Here is a 27,099-nt window from a genome sequence, read left to right as displayed (position 1 = left end):
TGACAGGTGACGAATGGCAAGATCGCCGAGCCCCCGGCCAATGAGAACTCCAGGTTGAGAATGTGCCGCCTGTTCATTGGTGCTTAATGAAAAAACAATTTATCTAATCACCACTGGGGAGGTTTTTCGCGGTTGAAGCTCTGCAAAGAGCGCGAGCGTTCGTGTCAGTGACAAATGTGCCGCCGTTTTTTCCCAATTCAAGCTGAGTTGGCGAGAGAGCCATTTGGAGTGCGAGCATGCGGGCCACTACCCACAATTCCCCCACACCATTCTTTGCACGTGGATGCGTGGATTTAGATTAAAGACCCCATTCTAAGAGATGAAAATTTAAATCTGTATTCAGTGCAATTGTTCATGTTAATAATAGAATATACGACACAGTGTAATGTGAAGGTCGCCATAGAGCTTTTTAGCCCTTTAAGCCATTGTTTTGATCTTTTGGCCTGAAACTGCTCTCATCTACTCATCGTCTTTTCCTTTTTTGTGTTGTTTTTTTCTCTACTAAATGTACATTTATTTGATTGTTTGTTTGTTGATTGGTTTGTTTATTCGTCAGTGGGATTAAGCAAAAACTGCTGAACAGATTTCCCAGAAACTTGAATGAAGGATGGTTACATGGGCCAAGAGAGAACTCATTAAATGTTGGTGTGGACCTGGGCAAAGGGGCAGATTTTTTCATTCTGTTTAACTTTAATTTTTTTTTGATTTCCATCCACTTCCTAGGGAATAATCCATGGATCTTGATGAATAAACCATATTAAGGGGACACATAGATCTATGAGTCTTGATTTAATTTAAGTGGACTGTTGGGCCTTGGTGGGTGTATGTGCTCCACTAAGTGCGATTCTAGTTGTATATTGATATATTCTATATATATTGTATATATTGTAGATGTATATTGATGAACAACATTTTGTCATTTAATTTGGAGGATTTATTGAACATGTCATCATATATATATACTAACCCTATAACAAACCCATCAGTTTTTTCCTATGGTGTACTGTGAAAGAGTAGCATTGTAAAAAAACTACAAACCAACTAGCAGCTCCTCCAGGTAAATGTCGTGATAACGGAATTTTCCGCTGCAACATTTTAAATTCTATAACCGTTTAACACGAATAAATGTTTCAGTAGCCCTGTCTGATTCAAAAGGATACCGCTCTCCTCAGATATAAGACACGCCTATTCAGACACCTCTCCTTTAGTCAAGGGGGAGTTCATTTGATCACTGTGTCTCCTTCCACGAAGACTCTAAATGTCATTAGCTGAAAGAAATATGCATTGTGGAATTCCTGCTCTTATTGAATTCTGTAATGACTGCGATGGCTCTGGCAGAAATATTCCAAGCATGAAATTGAAAGCTCCTGCCACTGTGGCGCTGTTAAAATTTGAAATTAGAATTTTTGTTGGGAGGGGAAATGTGCAGAGAGGACATGCAGGAGGAAGAGCTGATAGAGAAAATAACATCCCGTGGAGACTCACGCGTGGCCGCTTAATCCCGTGTTTGTACAGCACTTAATTGTTTCTAGAATACAGGTTCGGTCAACTCACTGTCTTATATTAGAACCCATTGTTTCAGGATTTTTCAGCCCACCTGTGTGCTTTGGTTCCACTTTTTGTTCTGTACTGGTTCACGCACTGTTTCACGTCCTGCTGCTTTGTGAGCGGGCCCCTTCTTATTTCGGAGAGAGATGATAAAAACCCCTCCACGTCAGAGGGCACAGCCATGGCAACAGAGTCGCGCTCGTGAAAAACGTAGCGGCGCTGTTTGCCAAGCGTTAGTCTGACGTTTGCCAAAGGGCCGGGACTTTACTGCTGACACTGCTCCTGCCTCTAACATCTCCCTTCCAACTCCTCTCATCACCCTATCTTTCCACCTCATTACTCGAAACTCACCATTCGAAATCCTTTCTTCTCTCATCTCCAAAAAACAAATCATACCGACTCACATGTGTGCACTCTCTCCCCCTCCCCCCCTCCCCCCCTTGCTCTCAGATTATGGTGTTGACGGACCCGGAGTTTGAGAGTAGCGTGCTCATCAGCTCCGATGAGGGAGAAAGCTACCAAAAGTACCGCCTCACGTTCTACGTCCTCAGCCTGCTGTTCCACCACACCGAAGAGGACTGGGCCTTGGCCTACAGTCACGACCAGAAGGTGAGCTTCTGCTTGATATCAATCTCTTTTCTGTCATTGCCACAATGAGCTGCATGTCATTTGCCTAGAGTCCATAATTTCCACCATTCTAGCTGATTGTAGAGCATTCAGCCATCCTGAATATGAATCTTGTTGAATGACGGAAAGTCTAAAAATAGCGCTTTGAGCCTTAAAATGAAAGAGAACCAAGGCTTTATTTGATCCTACGAGAGATTAGACGGCCCTTTGCGTCTACATCCACCTAATATTTAGTCAATTATTGTTTCATTTCATTACCATTGCTAATCTTCTGTTTTAATGCAGACTATATAGGGAATGACATTCTCCATTGTTCCACATTTAAATCCCTCAAATATTAATAGAACATACGGGCACAGTCACCCCATTACAGTAAATGTGCTCGTTACTTTGCCTTCATTTGGATTGGACCTTTTTTTTCTTCCGGCAGTTATTATCTGGGTGCCCCTGGTTAAATGGCTGAATCTCCACCAATGGTTTCCGCTAGCCATCTTGTTGTGCACATTCCTCCACCGGTCAACCTAGCGCGATCAGCTGTGGTGGGTGGGACCTGTGTCATTTGCATATCATGAATATTCGTATTTTATATTCGTATATATTCATAGTCTCAGAATTCCTCAATGAGGGAGAGAGAGTGGATGGTTTCCAGCCCCATTTCAGAGTTGTTGTTGGGTTTTTTTTTTACTTTTTGTGGGGTGAACAATGTTAAACAAAATATTAGGCATAGCAGATTTTTCAAAACGTGACTGGAGGGGTTCCTTAAGTTAATTTTTTTTATTCCAGAAGCTGAGGTTTATATTATAAGATCAGTACCCTCAAGCGATTCTCAGCCTCCCATTTTCTTCACCATGCTCCATCATGGTGTCACCTTCACTTGGCTTTGTCTCACAGTGTGGCGCTCTGCAAACCGTTCTCACACAGGGCTCCGAGATTGTTCCCAGCAACAGGTCTGCCATTCAGGTCAATGACGACAACCCGAGAGCCGAAACAATTGACCTTGTCGGCGACACAGCTTTGAAAAAGGTTGTCACTGCGTGAACCGATGAGTTACAGTATCTGCTGTGAACTTCTGTATCGAAGTAGATCTGTTAATGATTAAATATTTTTAAAAAATTATATATATATATATATATATATATATATATATATATATATATATATATAAGTGGATTCACACAGATATGCTGACATTAATTTACCACCTACGGTTGAGCGGTTAATAACAATATCCTTTTTGATCTAGTGCACTATATTTGGTTGCTGTTCTGGGTAAGCATCCTTAACTCCTCTCTAAATGTACATCTAGCTCTAAATCATATTTTCATACATCAACCATTTGGTCACAGTAAGCAAAAAAAAAAGAAGGATTGAAATTTTTAAAAACTCTGCATGAGAATTCTGCTGCTGCTATTTAAGACCGCGAGACTAACTGTCAAGACGAAGACGGTGGCCATGGTTCAACAAGTTCAAATCTCTGTGAAGTGTGGGGTAGGAGTGAAGTTGAAAGAGTGCCGCCGCCTGCCTTCAGCCAAGGTTACGGGCAAAACGTGAAATTATTCTGATGGATTGCAGGGAATAAAAACCACTCATCAGTCAGTGCTGTTACATAATTCCAAAACACTCTTCCCTAATGTTAATTAAAAACAGCCCTCAGCAGCCTATATTATCCATAAGAAATTACAGCGTCTACAAAATATGAGGTGTGCCTGCCTTGCCCATGAGATAGAATCACGAGATCAATGGCGGTAACAGCTATTGATCTCACTGATTAAATATGTCTCAGTCATGAGGGCGGGATATACATCAAGCAGCAGGGTAGAAAGTTCACGTGGGCCGAGGAGGCTGAGGCTGGGATTTGGCAGCTCGACGTTAACAAGGCGACAGGGGTCAGCGCGCGCAGTGATCACAGGTATTATGAGGAAGTGACTAATGGGACTATAATTTGTGTCAACGTCGGGACAAAGGCTCGGGCCTGATTAGCACACACTGCGTTAGCGACCCATTCACACACTGGCAACCACCTCCCCAGGGCGTTTGCGGAACAGCCACTGTTCTTCATCTAGTCCATTAAAAGAGGTAAACACGGATATTATTGGACGTTTAATTCGACCTGATTCCCCCACCCCCCCGCAGCCTTGACGCTTCAACTTGACTTGTTGGGCCAGCAGTGAGATGGCTTTAATATGCTCATTTTCAGCCCATAACTGGCTAATAGTTTTCAGACTGGGTCGCTCTAAATTTAATCAGCAGTTAGTTGGTGCTTAGCCGTGGTTAAGCGCAGCCCCAAGGACTTAACTTTGACGCAGGAGTGAAACTCTTTAGTGAGACATTAGAATCCGTGTCAGGACAAAGAGGCCCGGGTGCAGTATTTGTTGTAATTCTTAATTCTCTTTTATGACTTGGAAGAGAAGAAAAAAATGAACATACTCCTTGAGTAAGTAAATGAAGTTGTTGTCAGATTTAGAACTCTTAGTGACCTTTCCAGGGCTCTTATCTCTTGACTGCGAGGGGTTTGTGGAGACAATTAATCATTGATGTGCTCCCAAGTTGGCTTCTGAGAATAAGGCCAGTGTTGCCTCTGCCAAGTAAGTGAGTTATGTAAACAGCCTGATACAGACAAACAGCACAGAGAAGAAGCTCCACACACAAGAGTTGTCTTATTTTATTCCCTGTAAACTGACTGAGCTCCCAGTAGACGGAGCGTTAGGGCATCTTGCCTAAAATCCTTCTTTTTGTTTGTCTCTCTCTCCTCGTTTTAGACAAAAGCCCAGACAAGAACAGGCTGTTTTTGTAGAATTGCCTCACTTATTCATGAGAGACCCTTGTGCCCTTTAGCTGATGTGAAAACTATAATATTTCTGACGGTGTGTTGACAGATATTAAGTAGCGTCAGAGGGATGCTGCAGGGAAATAAACTTCTCGGGAAAGGAAAAAAGAAGAAGATGAACATTCATTTCATTTGCAGTGGAACTGTAGGGATTTGTAAACAGAAGGCTTTTATCAAGGCGGTAACTATTCTGATACCTCTGCCCACGCCTCAGCAAACATGAGAGAAAAGGCCATGACTCTCTATTGGACTCTGTTGTGATTAACTCATCCAATAAGATCGTCAGAGACAAGAGTACAGCATGTTACACTGTAATCAAAAATGGTTTGCAATCAGCCATTTTCCTATGTGAATTATTTTTTTCCAGATACAAGTTGCCATTAATCATTGTTATCTATATCACCATTATTATATTTCCGTGTATCCATTGTGCTGTTAATAAGTGTTTTAGCATTGAACTTAAGAGAAGTTGGGAGTTGTGTGAGAGATTCAAAGAAGGAAAGGTCAAAACATGCTGAATGGCGGTTCCCAGTAAGAATCAAGTTCCAAAAAACACTTAAACCTACACTTCCCATAATGCGTTATGTCAGACCCACAACTTAAACAATTTGTACCATAAGCTTCCTGTTACAAAACCAAGTTTTTTTAGTCATGTATAGGTGAGGCTGTACTTAGCACTGCTCTTGAAGATAATTTAAACATTAACATGCAATCATGTTCAAAATAGCAATGCTAATATCCCAATGTTGAGCAGGCTCATGACCCCTCTTTGTTCAGCATTATTATTGAATCAAAAGCCAGGGGATCACCAAAGTCGTTATGATTCATCCTGTGTGGATCAGTGTATTCCATCTCGATACCTGAATCCACATTTCATGGCGATACATCCATAAGTTTATGAGACATTTCACCCCCAAATCAATAATAGCAGCTTCTTGGTGGCCCCGGGCAGCAGTCAGGAGGTCATCAAGGTGAGTTAGATTCCATCTTGTGGGACCATGAAGGCCTATTCAAACCTTAATGGAAAGCCATTTAGTAATTTTGATATTTTGGCCATGTCATATACATCATAGCGTTAGTATTCACCAAATCATTATCAACAAATTTCATGAGTTGGTGTCAGCTATTCCACCAACAAATCTATGACTGGCATGTATTTTTGTTTTGATCTAATGTTCTAAAAATGTGCCTGTCAAATGCCTGTTGTGACTTCCCAGCACACCTCACAGCGGTTTGCCACACTCAAGTACAAAGACAAAAAAAATAGACCTGCACAGACTTTCAGTCTGACCAGCCGGCAGAGACACTGCACGGAGCGCTTCAAAACCTTGCATTTCCTTTGAAAACCCCAGCAACAAATAACCAAACTGGCACATTAGAGGAATCAGTGTATATTCACACCGTGAGTGTTGAGTTTAACGAGGGCCGGGGGTTTTGTGGTTCAGCTCTAACCTCATAAAGAGACATCCACATGGAAATGTAGTGCATATTCATTCTGCACCGCAATTGCATTACCCCAAGGTAGCCCACAGCAAACCCCAGGTCCAGGCATTCATTTAATTTGTGTGTTTGTATTTACACTGGAGGAGCAGCAACCCATTAAGGCTGAGGCTGCTGTAGCTGGGAGCTGGTGTCTCAGCGGCTATGACTGCTGTATTGCTGGGTCGGAACCGGACCACATGGGACCCAACCAAAGCTCTGAGCTGGCAGCCCACTACAGGCAGAAAGAATTAATGTCATTAGTGAGGTGATGGATGGCTCCACATGGAAAATATTATATTACCATAGATCATGACAAAATTATCATGGAGGGATCTGTCTTTGACAAGTATGCCTAGAATTGAGGGAAAGCATGTATTGGCAGATTAGTCAAGGCTATAATCAGTTTGTGAAAAGTGCTGATTCCCTGTCAAACAAAATTTTAGTTCAAGCCAATGCATGCCACATTGAAGGGCCCTTGCATGTTAATGCATGTTAGGGGGCGCTGCAGCAACAACACGATTCAGAGCCATTATGGTCTTTGGATGCTGCACCAAGAAGCAGAATGTTCTGTTGTGTGAATGGATCATGCAGATGTAGGTGGTGCACATGGATTCTACTTTCAAAAAATAGTTATGCTTTGTAAATGGGGAACAGGAAGCTGTGTTAGAGTACCACTAAAGTGACAACTGAAAGAGCAACAGCTGAATTAACAATATCAGAAATCAGTTGTCTCCGGTAATGGTATCCGATGAATTCTCTTTACACACATATGAACATGCATGGACGAGGATGTCAAAGTGTAAAAAGCAGTCATTCCCTCCTGCCACTAGGTGGCGCTGGGCTCGAGACTGAATATTGTCAGCAACACACCAATGCGTGGGACACATAAAATATCTAAATTTTTTCACTGGGCTGGTTGTGCGTGCAAAGATTTACGAGTCGCTGTCATCTTCTGGGCCCTACAAATCCTTAAAAATAAAATAGGGTCCTCGCACTGTTCAGTGCTTTGGCCCTAATAATAATTATTAAAAGCCAAAGACAGAGTTAGCATCTGAGTTGCAAGGAGGTAGGCACCTATGATAACTTAACATGAACTTGAAAAAGGGCGAGATAGCGAGAGATGACACCAGGTCGAGAGCGGCTTGATCATCAGGAAATGTTTGATTGTGGTTTTGTTGCTCATGATGAAACAGTGAAACTAACTCTGAAATCAAAGGGAAATTATGGACCGAGATGAACAAACTTTTCAGTCACTTGATGGCCTTCACTTAAGATTATACATAAGCCTTTAAATATTATTGATAGAGTTTGGGTGAAAAGCCACTATCAATAAGGGCTCTGTGTGCTAGTTTGCTCGATATGAGTTTTTTTAATGTATAATTACCTAATACTTTTTGCGTGAAATTGCACAACAGATTTGGAAAAGTGTCAAGTATTTGTTAGCTCCTAGTGGCCCAAAAGCTCCATTTATTTTGGCAATTTCCTTAATTGACAAATTGTAAGGGAAATTGTACCATCTAATGTAAAGTGGGTTGAGCTTTTATACAAAGGTGGTTCCTTGTAGAGGAGTCCTGTGTCGTTTTAAATTCTAAGGAGGAAGACATAAGGTTATGGTTCCAGGTAGGGTGAAAGTTCCTTGACCTTAAGTGTGGCTTTTGACCTTGGGAACAGCCATGGACAATACAATCTCAGCTCAAGGTCCATGCACTTGCTTTTTAACTTGAACTTTTGACAGTATCACATGGTTTTCATCGGCAGACATTAAAACATCAAGCGTCTCCAGGACATCGCTTCCAAGTAAATTGCAAACACCTCAATGGCAATGCCAAGACGAAACAAGCAAAACAAAATAATCATTTGAATATTAGGATAATAGTGAACATTTTCACAGTCCCTCATAGCTCATAGTATATGTAGACATTTTTTCTGCTTGTTCTGCTAGACTATGCCCACTTGCTGTATTTTAGGAAGAGTTGTACCCCTGTACCACCCTCACGTAACCCTAAACCTTTATTGGGCCCTCTTACAGATTAATCCATGCATGCCTTTATAAAGTGGACATCTGTTTTTTTTAATAGCGTTTGTCCATGCAATTTCTTCATTGCCTCCAAAGATCAGGTGATAGGTGCTCTCCTCCTTTGTGGCAGACGCTCATCTCATCTTGTTTGCCCTTGACCAACTCCCTGTGTCCTCTGAAGGTGCTTAGAATTCACTGGCTGAATACGGAGCCTTTGACATTTCAACATCCACGGTAACCTTTACATGTCACTCACATGGCCATTGCTCTCTACGAGCTTAAAGAGACCAATAGTCCACTTTTAGTTGTTTGTGAAAGAGAAACATTCGCCGGGGGCAAGAGATAAGAGAAAAGACACTAAAGGTGAGGTGGGCTATTAGCAGGCACATGTGAACCTGTGTGCGTGAAGAAGGGAGGAAGGTGAGTCTTGGGAACAGAGGAGGGGAAATGAACCAATAAATGAGCGCAAATGAAGATTGAAGGATCATGCTTGAATTGTTATTAAGTAACTCATCTGTTATAGAGGTTTCGTTGACATCCTCCGTCAGTTTTCAAACAGGCCTGCGGTGTATTCCCTCATCGTTGGCACCAGCGATGTGGCAGCTGAGCCAAACCCTGATGTGGCATGCTAGGTTAAAATCACACAAATCAAGCCTATTCCCTTTTATAGCATCAGCAGAGGTAAGAGAAAGCACTCGTTTGTTCTGCTCTGTGGGGGATGATGTGACAATTTACATCATCCACTCCTATTGTGTCTGCTGTGGTTGGCAGCAGGACGGAGGTGAGGTCTCCTCTTTAGCTGTTCTCTCACTGCGACCAGTCAAGGTGTAGGTTTTTGGAGTACAAGCAAATGTGATATTTATTCTAGTCAACAGCATGGAGTGGGCCTGTCAGCGTATGGAAACACAGGGCAGCAAGAGGGCACAGACAATCATTTACCAAACCTTGACTGGAAAACTCCTGTCACTCAGCAGCCCTGTATGATAGAAGACCAGTGGAATTTCTAAAAAATAAGGGCTTTCAGTTTTAGTCCATTTGTGCTCCTGGAAGTAATTATTGGTATACTTACATACACAGCTCAGGAAAGAAGCTGGAACACTACACACAAGCAAAACAATCTTAACTCAAGATCAAACGATTTGCTTACCGCTTGTCATTTGAGTTGACAGCTTTAAGCAGTGGTTGTGTCTTGGTGGTTGCGTATGCTGTGGCTTCTCTTCTACATCTGGACATTTAGTTTTGGTACTTTCCATGTTTGGCTTCTGCTTGTAATGCAACATGTTTATATCGCTTCTTTCAGGCCTGCAATGCCGTGTAGACCAGTATAATGTCTTAAATGAAAGGAGACATATTATGCCTTTTCAGTTTTTCCCTTCCCTCAAGTGTGTTATATAGGGTTTTGTGTATGTAAAAGGTCTGCAAAGTTAAAAAGCAAAAAAGTTGTCGATGAAGGGAACTCCTCTCCCCGACAGAAAACTCTGCCCCCGGGGCTCCTGAAACACCTGGTCAGTAGTCCGATACTTCCATAATATGGTGACCTCACCATTATAGAAGTGCATAAGGCATGTCTAGCGGCTAGTCTGGCAGGCCCGAACAAAGCCGGGTAAAGCAAGAGCAAAATAAATTCCTACAAGCGCTTGAAGCAGTTGACCAATCACAACAAAGCTTTATCGGGAGGGGGGCCTTAAAGAGACAGGGGCTAAAACCAAGCGTTTCAGACAGAGACTGGAAAGAGGGTTATATAGAGTATAAAGAGAGCTGATGTGTTTACTTAACACACATCACAGATTAAAAGCTAAGAGCCCCAGTGGGCAATCTGTACGAGAGTAGGCCAGGCAGAGGTTTGGATTGGTGAAAGCTCAAGACATAATCAGCAGACAAAGCTGGACAGGGCAGTGTGCAGACGGGTTGACCTGGAGCACGATTTAACGGGCATTTCCACTGAGCAAACAAGCAAGCAAACAAATCATCTGAACTGGCAGATTTGGCCTAAGTGTTTCCACACAAAATGTCTGCGGGACGGCCCCGGTGATTAAGTACGGAAGACAGATATGTGGTTGATTATCAGATGCATCTATGCGCACAGGAGAACTTGTGTGAGCAGGTAAAATGCCGCCATACACAGCAGCACACAAAAACACAGACAGGACGAACAACAAATAGGGGTCAGGCAGGGAACAAAGGGAATGGATAAACATCAGAAAACATGCGACAAAAGGGAAATGTCTTCTAACCTCAATACTCAACAATAATTTATGCTCAATCCTTGGTTTGTGTTCCACTACGAAAAACATTTGCAAAAAAGGAAAAAGAAAAAAAGATCTGATCTCAAGGGGATAAGAGTCACCGGGGCAACATTATTAGTTCTTCCCATTCCAGGTAACATAAAAGCATATTTTCCTGTTGACTTAAGTTGATTATGTGATATGAATTATTCAACATGTTCCAAATGCCTAATGACGTCCGTTCATTCAGTTTTAGTGGTGGTAAAAATTTTGCTGAGGTTTGTATAGCCCTCGCCGTTGAACCAACTCGTTTACTTGTTTCTTCTCTTCTACTTGCAAGCATCATGCAAAAATAGAAATAATAATAAAAAATACATTCATTAGATTGTTGTTTCATAGTATAGTTTTCCTTTCATGCTTTTCCCCCCAGTGTTGCTATAGTCTATTCAGGGTGTCGGACAGACCTCGAACACAATTAAACACGTCACAAATTTTTCGTTAATAATTTCGTATTTTAATTTTTTTTTTGTTAACCAGGTTCCCCTGGGATGTGACCTGTTTATTACCACACCAAGACAAGTATTTTAGGACAACATTAGTAATTTGCTAATCTTAGGGGAGTCTTCCATTATAAAAATGCTATTGCACAAATAGAGAGGAGAGGATCAAAGATTTATGGTTCAAAAGTGCTGTGTTACCAGAAAAAAAGCTCTATGCAATTTCCACCTCCTCCCAAGCCCATATAGTCTCAACCCCATTTCCCTTTTCCTTTCACAATCCCCCTAATGATTGTAACAGGCCTTGGAGCTCATAAATCTGAACAGTAGGGAAACTAAGTGTCTCATCATTATGCAGCCTCCACCTATCTGCTCAAAGAGCATCCACATAAGGCCCCCAGGACAGCGGCAAAACTTGTTCAAATCCAATCTCATTTCAGTCAGCTCTTCATCACAAGTTCTTCCCCCTCCTTGCACCTAATGACGTCCCTCTGTCATATTGTTGTCTTATGTGTAATGGGGATGAGCTGATTTACTCTTCCGCTTGACTAATGGTGATGACTGAGTTAAGTTGACAGACTCATTTTCAGCTGAGGTAATGTTATTGGTGGCACTTGTTCCCTGAAGAAGTTACGAAGCTTTCCACGAGGTTTTCTGTTGGACAGGTATCACCTTGGCAGGATTAGGGTTCAAGTCTACATCTGTTCGTGTGTGTAAATAGATGAATCCACACAATGTTACCTGCCAAGATTGATCTTAAGTCACAACTCAGTCCACCAAAAGAAGGTCATGTAACACATTTTTTTTTAGCATTAAGGACTGGGCTTTAGGCCTGCCACAGTGGCATGGCAGTAGTCAAGGTGAGAGATATCTATGTTGAAGAGACGAAACTGATGTCACAAAAATCTAACTGTGACCAAATCTCCATAAGATATCGCGACAAAAAAAATATCTACATCTAACACTAAAGTTGTTTGTTTTTGACTTTGGGTGATTTGCTGGTCAATGTCAACTGTGACTGCAAGGGTGGAGTATAAAAATCTGTCAAGTCGGTCACATTCTACTTCCTGTAGTGTGAGAGAGCTCTAAACAATGGCTGATCCCACTGTGTGGACAACTGTTCTGTGTAGATCTACGTTTCAACACTGGACAAAGAATTGGGACAGGCAAATCTGGATAAACGGTCTTCGTCTGTAATTTTCTTAGGTTTAAGAGCGGGTTTTAGCAGTCAGTTGAGTGTACTTGGGTCATGTTACTTTAGTTGCTAAGGGCTTGACTAGAAAAGGCTCAGGGGACAGCTAAAACACACTACACTGCTGCCTGTAACTGCCATTCTTTTACTTTACTGTTCCCTCACACATACAGAGTAGCATTCGCAGACATACATGTTTAAAGCAATTTCTTGAAGAACCAATCATAAATAATAATACGTATGCATACATACACAGACAAAGTAGGGATATTATCCATTATGTGCTGCCATGGGAATCCAACAGTCCTCCATAAATGACAAAGGAACCAGAATAACTACCATTCCGATCTGAGCCGCAGAGTCTCTTCAGTCCTACAGTATGCAAACACTGTTTAACTTAATCCACCCTAATGATGCAAATTTATGCTGTTAATTATTTCTTGCGGAATAATCCTGGCTAAATGTTTAAAGAAATGCAACGGGGATATCAGGCTCAAAGTATTTGCGGAAAGAGGGAAAGACATTATTCAGGATTACTTTCATTCTTTTTCATTTGCATTGGCTCAAAAAAAGAAATTGCATGCATTTTGTAGCATGCCTAATATGGGTTATATTGTTGTCTGTGGCTATAGATTCTGGTATTGAGGAGTCCTCTTTAGATAAGCATTTTTAATTCAAACCTTATTTAATAGGAAGCAGCAAGTCTACATCCATGAATGCATTGCTTTAAAGATTGTTCTCTATCATTGTAATCTTCATTTGACACCTCTTTTTGCCTGCTAAATGAGATTCAAACCTCTGATGTATTAAATATACAGTTTCTAAAATCATGTTATTACCTTATACACAGTAAACCAGCATGCTATTGAATAAGCTATTTTTGCCTCAGTTTCTACATCACCTGATATGAGGTTACTAATTTCCTTTTTCAGTCATGGTCTAACTCAAAAAAAAAAGAAAAAAAGAAAATCCTGACTATTAGTGGAATTGCTAGAGTATGTGACATCACATGCCCAGAGACACAGTTTAACCTACTTATGCCAATAACTGTAGCTTATAAGGTCAGAACAAACATATTTATGTTACTCTGGCATATACAAGCTTTTAAGCAGTTCCATGAGCTGCAGCTACAAGCTATGTGATAATTAGTAACCTACCTGTATGTTCGGCATGCCAGGGTGCAACCATAGGCTGTACATAAAAATGGATCTTGTCACCGGTTCCGGAAAATGAGCCACGTGAAAGTACCTGAAGCCTGTATTCTCTGGAATCACCAGCAAAGGGTGACTCCCTGGTTGCAAAACAAAGTTTGTTTCTAGTCTTTGAGAAAATTTGATTGGATAGATTTTACAAAATAAGTAAACATTTTCCTGAGGAGTTTATGGTCTCAATTGCTAGTTTCAAGTTTTCATCAATACATGATGATTTACATTTTGTTAATGGTGGTCTCATTTAGAGTAAAATAGATGATAAAGCAAAGTATGCATTGGGGCATGGATACAACATGACTTTTGGTGCATGGTGCTGATCGAAATGAAAAACTTGAGGCTTCAAAACAGCAATTCACAAACCAAAGGGTGAGGTCATGGTGGGTTGCCACTTGGGTGCAGTGCAAGACACATGTCAAGGCTTATAGGTGGATAAGGAGATATTAGCCAGAAAACTAATGTAAGCTACATTTCAAAGTTTGAGGCTTTCTCTCTTGTGGCTTTTCGTGGCTGTTGCCTAGTTTTCTCTTGGGTCAAGTTTGGGCCAACAAAGATTAGCTTGGGACTCAATTACTATTTCCCTACTTCCTCTGGGATTCCGTGAAGCTTGAACACATGACAAACCAGGAGGTCCACAGCCTCCATGGCTGAAGGCAACTTAGGTAGCGGGAGAAAATGCACAGCTTTGAAAAGTGACCCTACCTTAAAAAATTATAATGCAGGACTATGGGCGACACGAAACAGAAGGGGGCCCAACAGATCTGATGACTGGTGGGAAGCCCTTGTGGACACAAAGGCCAGTGTTTCTTGCAATGGTATCCAGGAAGGAAGTTTAGCTTACAGGCATGTCCCCAGTGAAGGATTTGGGATCTGATTGAGAGAGGCACAACCAGACAGTCAAATCAGACCACGATTAAAGTGCTGCACTAATCAGTCTAGATTCATAGTCTGCCATGTCACTGCTGCTATGACACAGGAAGGAGGGAGGATTGACTCAGCCTCAGAATCTGTCCTCTCAGAAGCAGCTTGGCAAGAAAGGTGTGTTAGGTTTGGTGTTACCTTAACCTAGGTGATATGTAAAGGTGAGCTCAACCTTCTCGGAAACAAAGCCCACCCCATCTGCAGGGAGTTAAGCCAGTTAGCAAAACAAAGTGAAGGGAGGCTCTTGTGATCAGACCATGCAAAGAATGACTGTTGGAAGCCCCTCCAGTTACTGCTTCCACTGCTCCAATGCCAGAACCATCGCCAAGATTTCTTTATTACCAACATCATAGTTCCGCTCTGCAGGGGAAAGGCATCGGGAGATGACGGTGCATTGGAGCATTTTAGAGTCTTCAGGGGAACATTGTTAAGACAAAATTATCTCTGGTATCTGAGGCGTTCACTGCAACATTGCATCTCAATGAGATCAAACATGGGCAAACTGCTAAACAACTGCTTGAAATTGGTGAGAGATCATCAGCTTCATGAATCCAGAAAAAAAATTTAGACCAGACAGGTGAATTGTTTGCAGGGGGCCTGCCCCTTTTCTGTAGTCCCAGATGATTTGTCATTAGAAATTTCCTAAACTTGGAAATGCTGCAGCTACTTGCACATGGTTAGATTGGGCCATTCTGTCACTGCCTGGATTTTTTTTTCTTAATTAACATTTTTCAGCATTAATAAGCAGTTTGTTCTCTAGCAGTCTGTGTAGCACTTACCTAACTTGCTAAACATGTTCATCTAAGTTTATTGATATGAGTATATCATGAAAATATATAAAACATTTGGCATGTATTAAGTCACAGAGGACGTCATGCAGGGCTTGGCCATTTAAAAAAAAAAATGACCTCGTGTAATGGAGTCAATGAGGGGGAGCAGGTATTTGTTTTTAATGGATATATCGTTCAGGCCATGGGAATCAATACAGGGCCTTTGAGTGTAATCCTTCATTTAAAAAGAAAAACAACAAAAAAAAACCTAGGACTACCAGGAAGGTAGTGAAGAAGAGGGTTGAATCAAACCAACGGAGAAAGAATCATTAATGCCCTTTCCATAGCCTCTCTTTCTGGGCGTGACAGGTTATAAAGGCAGTTGGTGGGCAAGTGAGAACCAGGGAGCAAATCAATAGCGTAATCATAATGCCTGTGTGGAGGCAAAAAAGGCCCCACAGTTCACTAAAAAGTTTAGCTAGATCATGATACATTGAGATAATGTCTCTCGGATACGAGATCAGATGGATCAGGTATGGGGAATGCAGATGATTTTGTGGCAATATGACTAATGATGACAGTGAGCGTGGCAGAAAAACACTCCAACTAGTGACTGAACATGTGAACCACTCTTTCTCAGGGTTGTGTCAGGGTCATTTAGTATGTTTTGGCCTAAAGGAACACTACGAGAGCAAGTTAATTGATCCACAATGATTACCTGAGAGGATTCGGCTTAAAGGGGCTATGCAATGGGTGATGTCGGCCAGCAGCTCACCATCCAGGGCATTAAAGTTGTTCGGAGAGGGCAGTGCTTTCAGGGAGATGCCAGCTTGAGTCATGAGGCTAGAATCGATGAAATTGTCATCAGTCCAGAACTAGAGGGGAAATAGAGTAATTGTGCCAGAAGAGGGTAGCATTGAACTGCATGCAAGGGTGCGGGACTAATATGGTGGTATGACTCATTTGGACCTCCCCATTTGCTGATGAGCCTAATCTTTTGGCCAAATTCGACAGGAGGCAAGGAAATGGCCATCTAGGCCAGAAAAAATCAACTACTTAATGAATAGCTCTGTCATGTTGTCCTACTAATGGGCCCTGGGCTTGGCAGAGGGACTCCATGTCCACTGGGTCCATTTGTGGCCAGTGATTCTTCTGTAACAGCTCTGTTTTCTCAAAGGAGACAAAATGAATGAAACTGATTTAATAAGTTGTAAAGAGATGACGGGAGAGCGTGTGGCAAATGATGAGGGGCAGAAAAGCTTTGGGGTGGTTGGAAGTGGGAGTCCAACCGGTGGTTAGATAGTAACGAGTGGTATGGCATGAGAGTCGGCAGACTGGCACTGGCATCCTATTAGCAGGCAGAGAAATCTTTGAGTGGATTACAGACAGGGAAGGAGATGAGCCAGGTATGCCGCACCCAACACACACTGACTGACAGGAGGGGACACAGGAAAACAGGGAAAACATGAGGGAGAAAACAATGAAAACAAGTTTGTGGATGGAGGCATGGGATACAGAGTAAACCTGTGTAATAGCAAAACAAAAAATAACTGAAAATCAGTGTTGTGATAACCACTGACTCAAAAGGGCAGCCCCCAATTCCCTTTCACAAACCACACAACTTCCTGCAAATCTACCACATTGTCTTTTTGAACGGTTCCACTTTCAGGCCCTTTCCTTCCCATGTCTGAAAGATGTCGCTGAGCTTGAGCCAAAGAGGCTGCTCAGCTGCAGCAGTGCATTTCTCAGCTCAATGACTCTCCAGATGGCAGGTATCTTTAGTGCTCAGCTCCCTTGTCCCGAGCCGCGGCAGCTCTGCCCCGCTCCATCGAGCTGGAGCGGGCCTGCCCTCCCCGGGTACTTTTAATGGACTTTAATTTGAAACACATGATCAGGACAATACATACTGTTCACTTGCTAGCACAATGCAGATAATAGGGACCCTTTTATGGGCTTTGCAATTTACAACATAATTATTGCTAAGTGGAGAGAAATGATTGCCTGAAGGCCCAAGGTGAAGAGGGCTACTTTACATTATATATAGCTTGCGAGGCACTGGCATATGCGCATGTGAATCAATATTGTACATGGTAGGCTAAAATTTCAAGTATAGAGGGGATATCTGAACTCCAACCAATGTGATAGATGACTGGTTCACATAAGCACATGCTTTTATAGTGATTTGTGATCAACACAAAACAAGGGAACTTAAGTACACGTCTAACTGTCATCTGAGAGTACCCCTGTCACTGCCAGGTGTGCCGGCTCCAATCATTTATTATGTAGCTATAAGGCAACAAGATAACATTACAAGAAATCACAGAGGGAACTCGGAAGAGGTGGTGCTGTGTGTAAGTAAGCAGAACGCCGCAGGGAACCCATTTGTTAGACTTGACTGGGCACACATTAGTGTATTGACACTGATAATCATACAGTATAATATTTGAATTTGTTGAGTGTGTACTGGCAACAGGTGGTTGAAGGGGTTGCAGTCCGTGCTGCACTATGCTTTTTACTTCTAAGATGAAAAACGTGGTCACAAAAGGCCATGATCACATTATGTTACATTTGTGATAACCTGTAGAAATAATTGTGCATTGTGCACCTTAAAGAGGGGCTGTGGCTTAGGAAGAAATCGTGTTGTCCACTGATGTCAACGGTTCAATCTCGAGCTCCTCTGCTCCGCCTGTCCAAGTGTCCTTGGGGAAGATACTGTGCCATTGGCGTGTGAGCGTATGTGGGATAGAGGAGTGCCATGTGAATATGTGAATGTGACCTGTCGTGTAAAGTGCATTGAGTGGTGGATCAGAAGAGCGCTATATTAATGCAGTCCATTTCCCATTTAATTGCCAATGCTGCATCAATGTACAGGATCAGTTTAATAGCATGAAGGCTACAAGGTCAGTTTTGTGTTACAAGCATAATAATCCCATTAATGGTCTGTCATTTCATATTTAATGTCCCTGCTTATTATTAAAATACATACAATTTGTGTAAATTAAATGAGTGTAACTCGCTTACTTGCTTTTTCCAGTAATTTGTTCTGCATCTTCCAGCCTTGACCTGATTTGGTTTATAACGTTCTCCACATACTGTAGACAACTGATAAAGAGCATAAAATATGATTGAAACCATTGGAAAAAATACAAGCTGGACCTTCAATTAAGATTATTTTTGCCAAAAACTATATTACCTTTCAAAGCATAAGAAGCGTGCTCAGTGACCTCACCTTGTCTGTTACCACCTTCCCTCCAACCATTGAACATCGCCATTACAGCAGGAACACAACTGAGCTGCAGGTAGAGATTCCACGATGACATGCGCAAAAGATTTTCGAGTTTACACGAAACAAGAAAAGGAAAAGCTGGAAATAATTCAAAATGACTAAAAGAATTAAAGATTATCAAACAAGTTAATCAATTCTTTGTCACTCGACAAATCAAATAATGGACTATATGTTTCTTCTCAATCTTTAGTGCTCACATGTTTCTCTATGGTAAAATGAATGTTCTCTTTAGGGGAAAATTACGTAATATTTTTCCCTGTACAAATGGCAAGTAATGTGATTGTTATGCTCCTGCTGTGCTGTTGTACTCCTCATGGCCTCTCGCTGCCTCAGTACAGACTGTTGATTTGATTTGCCCTTTCCCAAATCTCTCTCCATACGAGCTTCCCCCAGTGGTGTGTATTTTGCAGGCTTCATAAATTGTGGGGTATAAAACCGGTCCTCCTTTTCCCTCGCATACGGTATATGCCAACAGGAGCTGTTTGATTTACAGCACTGTACATACATGTAGTATGCATCAAGGATTTATGGGAGGCTTAATTAGGAATTGTAAAAGTGACTTATAGTAATTGTGTGGGACACAGGGGCCTATAATGCGGCAGTTATCATTTCCATAACTTCCAAGCACTTGATTCATTTCTCAGAACTTTAATGTGTTGGTGGAGCAGTTTGTGCTTTGATGTTAATGCACAAAGCTTTGTCTGGGAGGCAGAATATTGCCACTGTAATGTTGCAAAAGGAACTGTGCAAAATGCAAAAAGGAAAACCTTTGCTTTCTTGTTTCCGCCGTGTGTCATAGCAAAGATGTTATTCAGTTTTACACAACTGGAGCAATTTGAAAAAAAGTATTTCAGTCATAGGAAGTTCTATTGAGTGTATTTACCTTTTTTTTCTTGATTTATATTTCATTTTCTCACCACAATGCTCGACAAAATGTCCTATTGACTCATCTGAGGCCAGGAGACTGTGACATGATCCTTGGAAACAACAAAAGCTGTTGAGGGGCTAGGGTTGGGGCAATATCATGGCACGATGAGCATGAAATGGAATGTTACTATTAGGCCCAACCATTTATGCAGACACATTGTCTCCCAGTACACTGTACATCCTCTGAAGAATACATTTAGGGCCACACGTCCTTCCTGGTGGTCTGTCCTGCAGTCCGTACAAACATTCCTTTTAAAGATTAAAGGTTGATTCATCATGCCTGACTATCAGACTGAATTTGGTCCGTTTTTTCCATTGGGCACCATGTTCATGCTAGCCAATCTCTTTCATCAAGTGGTATTTAACTGTGCAGATACCTGTTGCTGAGTTATTTGCCTGAACTACAAAGGCATAGTCCCTTCGGAAACCAATTGTGAGGTCTATGGATGAGGAGATGTACCTTCTCTGGAAAGAATTGCTCGTTTGTGTTTATGATGACTGCTCGTTTGAAAACAAAGTTAATGTAATGTTCCAATGCTGGGCAAATCAATAATGAAAACTTGTGCATCTAATCAATTCATCTCCATTGTATTGGGGCAGAAATGCAGGAAAATCAAACCCAGTCCTCAAAACCAATTTGATCTCTGAAAATGAACATTACCACTGGCAGTCTGAAGTGTTGTATCTGCTGCAAATGAACAACTTGTACTGGAGAACCGGTGATATAGGGGCTTGAGCCTTAATGTTTCCATCCTCTTTGACTTATCACTGCCTCAAATAAATTCCCCAACATCATAGGAGAATGGAGCAGACAGACTGTCGATACAGGACATTGTCCGGGGCACGTGATCAGAATCTCTGCCGGAGTATCACGGTGCGTCTGGTAATGGTTGGAAAAATCCAGTGGCAACATGTTGTTGTTTATCACGTGCTGTGAGAGAAACAGTTTGTCTCTGTCGCTCCTCTTTTTTCATTTTGCACTGCTCACAGTGAGAGTTGGGCAAGGCCGTTTCTGTCTATGACAAGCGGTGGCTTGGGTAGCCGCCTCACAGGTAACTAATGGCTTCTGTTCGTTTGCAACACAGAGTGTTTGCGCTGTGTGTGTGTGTGTGTGTGTGTGTGTGTGTGTGTGTGTGTGTGTGCGTGTGTGTGTGTGTGTGTGTGTGCGAGCAAGCGAGCAGCTTGGGTGTTCCTTGAACATTGAAAACCCATGTCATTCTTTCCACAGGGGACATGTCACCGCAACCGCCACTGCTACTAAAACTCTCTTCTAACTGATTTCAAAGGCAGACAGCCACTGTACTGCAGTCCCTCATCTTTTGTTTCCATTCATATTTCATCTTGAGCAAATGTGCAGTTAAACTAGACTATAAATAGCTGGATAGCAACACCACATGCAACAGTGTGCATTCCCCTCACCTCTAAGAGAAGAAAGAAGAAGAAACAAAGCCACGAGGCTTCATGAAATCCATCTTACGGTGGTTGATGAGTTTGAATCAATTCGTTTCTCATCAAGGTTCAATGTGTTTTTGGTGCACCTTACTTCCCTGTGCCAATTTGTTTCCTAACACAAGGTAAGGAATGAAGTAGAAAGAAAAAAAAAGTAGAACAATACATAAACCTAAGGATTTATTCTCTATACATATAATAAATCCTATTCTAAGAGTAGTGGAACAAAACCTGCTTATTATGCCTGCGTGCTCGCGGCGCAACTTAAAAAGTTTGATGGGTAAATGTGATAAAAGCAACGCTGCCTGGAATGAATTTCTTATGAGACATGGCCCTCGAAAGACCTTAAGTCTGATCTAAACTGCAGAGTGGGACATCGGTTCTGGCCTTGACACACCTTCAGTGTTAACGGTGCCGGAGTGTGTTTCCCCGTGTGATTAACATGACTTATTCCTGAGATAAGCAAGCTTACTCACACGTGGCCTCAAGCCGTTGCGTTGTATTTCACACATGTATCATTCAATTGTCCTGCCGACTGCTCAACAACTACTATTTTAAGTCTAGAGTTTGTCAGTCTTATTTTTTCCGGCTTTTTTTCAGCTTTTCAGCATCCTGTCACAGAGCAATCACACAACCCGCGTTGGTGACTTTCGAAAGAAATGCCACTAATTCCCTTTGAGTGAGGCCACGTCATTCGCTACCGAACTGCATTGTGGTTCATGCCGCCTGACTTTAGCTTGAGTTGAGTTTTGTAGCAGCAGTGCAGGCACCAGCCAAACAAATCTCGTTTTATGCAATCACAGGTCCTGTCTGACATGAAACGGAGGAGGCAGAGGCAGCGAGTGAACCTGTAGCACTAGTAACAGTTTTGCACAAAAGCCTGATATGTCATTATGTGTTCATGAAAACTGAGCCTGCACCAAGCGTCAGAAACGCGCAGCACCAACAGGCGTGAAATTAAAACGCAGGTGAGTGCGGTCCTGCCACGTTACAGGAGTTTTTGACTATTCCACGGTCAGTTTGCGGACACTCATTGTCTTGGTTTCCTTATTTATGCAACTACCCGTTTCAGAGGGTCAATCCACTCTTTGACTTTGCTCAGTGAAATGCTGCTTGATGTCTGGTTGTAGTTTGAGACAAGCGGCTAAAGCCTCCAACAATCCTCCGTTTGCCAAACACCGAGGGGAAGATTTAGATTGTCGACAGCCATAAGTTCTACTGAGAGCTTAAAAAGAACTAACTGAAAATGATATTAAATTACAGTACGGTACATTATTACATTACGTTAAAGTTAGTATACCATTTCGTCTCAACCCTGAAGCCACAGGGGCATCACCATTAAATAACTCAATAACTCAAGCTTCTATTGTACAGTTGGCACGGATGATGGCAGATCTTTCACGACAACAATAAAACCATTTATTCATTTGTCCATCTTTCACAGCACTGTTTAGTGTATTTGTTCTTCTTTAAGTCACAGTTTACATTCTATTCAGTTTTAGTGTTGTCTCAGTATTCCTCAAGTCTGGCTAAGATTTTACAGTCCTCTTAGAAGTTGACATCCTGTGTTTCACAGCGCCTTCATCTAAATTACCAGCATTACCTGCAAACTGTTGCAAGAGTCGATGCAGCCTAAATGTTTTCCGGAGCCGACGCTCGCGCGCGAAAAGATGAGTTTAACAAACTTGCTCCCTGCAATTCCTCAATCACCATTTAGGGTCCGTTGTCGGCTCTCCGGGCTGTCACCGACTCCATTGGTGGCGTGGCAGCTGGCTGGCCGCGCTTTTGATTTATTGAAGTGATTGGGGAACTATGAAGCTTACTTTGTGACAGCTCAGAGGCTTTGAAAATTTAAGATGTCATTGAACTGATGAATGGCGAGAGGGGAGGCTGAGCCTGCCCGCTGGCGTCATATGTCACTGTCCAAAGTGATGAGGGACCCTGCCCGCTCGCCCTGTTACACCAACACAAAAAGTCCGGTGGGGAGCCGTTTTACTGAGGTCTGAAGAATCGGAGAGCACATTCCCTTGTAGAATAGATGCCAGTGGGTAATGTTTGTTAGACTGTTCAATTTCACAAAGATGTGGACAAATGTTTGCCTGCAGATTACACTTCATCCGTGCCTCAACCGCACAGGGCACGCAGAGATGCTCCGGTTGCTTCGGTTCCCCCTCACTGTTTATCATCGTCAAGCTGTCCAAACAGACACATGGCCTTCAAGTGCTGATTACCTGATGTAATATTCATTAGATATCATTTTAACATCCTTATGTGGGAATCCAAAGAATTAATTTAAAAAGCAAATTATTCCTGCAGTCGGCTCATGTAGTGTGCTATGTTATTTTGAGAACAGCGCTAATGTACTGCGATTTTTTTTGAATGGAAAACACACCAGCTGACATAGATAGATTTTCCCCTTGCGGAGCTGACAAATACATTCGGAGCAGGTGACAAATGAGGATCCTTTTTATCAGAGTAAGTGTCAGATTTGCTGTGATAAAAAGGCAACAAGTAGGAACATTAGCATAGAGCTCAGCTGGGGCCACCGGCACCACACTGCATGGAAATAGCACTGCCCCGACACAGCGGCTGTTTCTATGGCATCAATCAATACAGTGTCGGAAAAAAGCACCTGGGTTATTAATTGTTTGCGCGGGCGGACAGAAAATGTAATTAGTACATTGAAATTGGGCCACGGGCTCCATGTTGGAACACCTTTGCGTCAGCTGAGCCATATACTATCACAGCACTCGCAGTCGCAGAGGCTCATTCTGCGGGGCCTTGGGTTTGATTTGGTGCTGAAGAAACCGTTTTGTGTCCAACAGTCAATTTTAACACAACAGTCTAGTCTAGAACCTACAGGATAGAGCTGAAATATCTGCTGACCAAGCTTAAAGTCGCCACAGGACGTCATTTATATTTCAGCTTTTAATTTATTATACTTATAAAGTGCTTCCTTCTAAACCAATAGCCGCCATTTGTAACGGGGCTGGGCAATAGAGATGCCTGTGTCTGTGACAGTTTGTTATTTTGAATGGCTCTGTGGGTAATGGTGATAGCCTTTCAGCACTATGTCAGCCACTGTCTCCCGACAAACTTCCACCCTGGAATTATGTGGCCATTCCCCAAGCGCCATTTCGTCACCATTCAAACTCTTCAATCGGCCATTCCAATTAGAAGCCGGACCAGTGCACAAACATGCATTCGTCTCTCTAACGAATCTTAACACGGATTCATTTGTGCTCTGATATCTCTGCAGCTGTACAGCTCGGTGGACTTTGGAAGAAAATGGCAGCTCATCCACGAACGTGTCACGCCGAACAGATTCTACTGGTGAGTCACTCTTCTTCACATCTCTGCCTTTCTTCCCCCCCTTAAAAAAGAATTCCTCTTCTTCAAAGAAATGCAGAAACCGTTGCTCGCTTTCTGGGTGGCTGAGCAAGTGATATTGATGGCTTGGAACAAGGTGTGCGACCGACTAGTGATGCCGCTGAAATTCTGCACATCTTCCACCCCTTGATACAAGCAGGCAGAGATTAATCTCCTCCTCAGAATGCACTTAACATTCAGCGTCCGAGGGCATGTTGCATTCCACTTAATTTCTCACACGCGTCCCGTGCATATCAGTCATATTGCACATGAACACTAGATTATTATTTTTTAACATCAGCAGTGGAAGCAGTGCATGGTGGTTCTCTGCAGATGCAGATATCGTATACATACAGAATGAGGAACTATGACTAATAATGGGTCCAGGATGTCCCTGTCACTTCTTATCCAGGCGCGTCCCTCCTGCTGTGAACCTACAATCTGAAAGTGCACATTCATCACAAATCCAGGCCTGGATGTATTCCAGCTCCATGCTCCGCTCCTCCTCTCCGAGGTGACTGGGGTGCACCCGGGATTGGCGTTGGCTACATCAACTGTAACTTGCATAATTGTGGGGTTTCTTCTGAGCTATTGTGGTATCATCCGGAACGATCTATCGCTGGCTTTGCCCTTCACCGACAAAGCCCCTTCAAGGATATCTGAACACTGGTTTGTCCTCTAGCAATGGGGCAGACCTCCATTTGGCTGTGTCGTGGAATTTTGTCTGTCCTCTTTGAGAAATTCTTGTTTCTCAGGCACCAAGCAAGACCATCTTATGTACGGCAAGCCGAAACACATCTAGAGCAGCTGAAGTCTCTCTCGAGGTGTCATAGTTGCGGGGAGATGACGACCTTACTCAAAGCTAAATACACTACAGAGACCGGAGATAGACAGACTATCTTGGGACTCCATACTGTGAACCTGTTGATTTGTGTAGCGAACCGGAAGTCTCATCAATATTGAGCTCTGAGAAATACTTCTGCTTAAGACATCCAGGGTTTCCGTCTGCCTGAATCAGCATCCACTCCATCAATTATTCCTTTTCAGGCTGCAGGCTTCCTCAGCCTCCAAGGGATATGAAATATATGGGTCTATCCAACTATAATCCACGAGCAGTGAAATGAACAAGAGGGCAAGATTTTACTGACGGATAAACTCTTGACCTTGCAGCAGCCCGTTGATAATGGATAGGCTGCATTTGTCTTTCTAAGTGTTGTTGCATCTTGCCTGAAGGAAAACAGGAGTCGCTGTGGATGTGATTGATATAGATAATGTGGCAATTAGAATATGGGGGGCAACACTCCTGTATTCTCCTTAATAACTTGAAGGAAGCATCTAGAAATGCTGGACCAGAATCCTTCTCCCTCCCCTCCTGCTCTCCCTTTTCCTCTTACAGCTCTTTGGTCCTTTTCCCCCACTTAACATCTCTTTCATTCATCGTCATTATGGTCATGTATTCTTCCGTGGTCTGTCATTTTCTCCAAGGTCTGTCTCGGGCCTCGACAAGGAGCCAGATCTGGTCCACATGGAGGCTCACACACCGGATGGGAGTGAGTGTCTTTTACACATTCTCACACACACACACACACACACACACACACACACACACACATGCTGTACACATCAAAGAGAAGTAATCAACAGGTCTCTATGGGGATGAAATGTTCCCGCAGTACAAAAGGGTTCCCCGGGGAAATGACACCGGCTCGCTCCATCACTAAACCCAGTGCATGATTCTTGATTAATATGGCCTTTCTTCTCACCCCCTTTTCACTCTCTGAATGTTAGCACCACCAAGGGCTTCCATAGGTGACATATAGATGAAACTTTCAATGCCAGCCAGTTATGTCGGAGTAGGAGAAATGAGCTACGATATGAGCAATGTTTAGTTTTTTTCTCATGTAACCAAATGTATGATTGACAGGTGGAGGTGATTGATAGTGGTAGGTGAATGAATTAGGTACTACAAAGTGCGCAGAATTAGTAAGAGAATATGTCAGACTGAATGGATGGATGGAATACAACCGTAAATACAGTGGCTTCACTTATTGCACACTTTATTGTGTTGTGGATTTAACTGTGAATTGCTACAACTGCTATTCTTGCCCATCGATCCACACACAATAGCCCACAAAGACAGAGTGAACACGTATTTTTCAGAGTTTGTGCAAATTTATTGAAAATCTAAAATTAACATATCTCATTTACAAAGGTACTCCCACTGCAAATTGTGGCCATGTTTATCCTTTAGCTTTAGTATATCCTTTATTTGCTTCTGTTATCCTTATGGAGTGTCTACAACTTGATGTCCAACTGTGGTAAACTGAACTGACGGTACATAGTTTAGAAATGCTCTCTGTAGACCTCAATGTGAAAAATTGTGGACACACACAGATAAAGGCAAGAGTACAAAAACAATTTCTAGTGATTTGATTGTTCCCAAGACCATGGGGCAAGAAGGGCCTCCTCTGCAAAGAACCTTCCAACCGCACTCTATCAACCAGGCCTTTATAGTAGAGTGGTTAGACAAAAGCCAGTCTTGGGTAAAAGGGTTGACCAAATAACATGTAAAGGACTCTGAGACAATGAGGAATAAAGATTCTCCAGTTTGGGGCAAACTTGAACTCTTTGGGGGCAGAGCTCCAGACACCAGGCACCGCTCATCACTTGGTCGATATCCATCAATACAGTGAAGCATGATAGCGACAGCATCATACTCTGAACTGAAGAAGGGATGATGCAGACAAATCACGA

General features: G+C 42.5%; 1 protein-coding gene across 1 annotated transcript in view; it reads left to right on the top strand.

The window, feature by feature from the left end:
- sorcs3 (sortilin related VPS10 domain containing receptor 3) overlaps positions 1-27,099 on the top strand; it is a 190,280-nt gene that overhangs the window by 105,712 nt on the left and 57,469 nt on the right. Inside the window, exons 4-6 of the mRNA XM_035638315.2 lie at positions 1,999-2,157; positions 24,236-24,309; positions 25,831-25,895. Coding sequence (XP_035494208.2) covers positions 1,999-2,157; positions 24,236-24,309; positions 25,831-25,895 — 298 coding nt within the window. The remainder of the gene's footprint in view (positions 1-1,998; positions 2,158-24,235; positions 24,310-25,830; positions 25,896-27,099) is intronic.

The sequence above is a fragment of the Scophthalmus maximus genome, chromosome 8 (assembly GCF_022379125.1).
Source record: "Scophthalmus maximus strain ysfricsl-2021 chromosome 8, ASM2237912v1, whole genome shotgun sequence".
NCBI lineage: Eukaryota > Metazoa > Chordata > Actinopteri > Pleuronectiformes > Scophthalmidae > Scophthalmus > Scophthalmus maximus.
The sequence above is the reverse complement of the archived record's forward strand: the minus strand, read 5'-3'. Positions and strand labels throughout refer to the sequence as shown.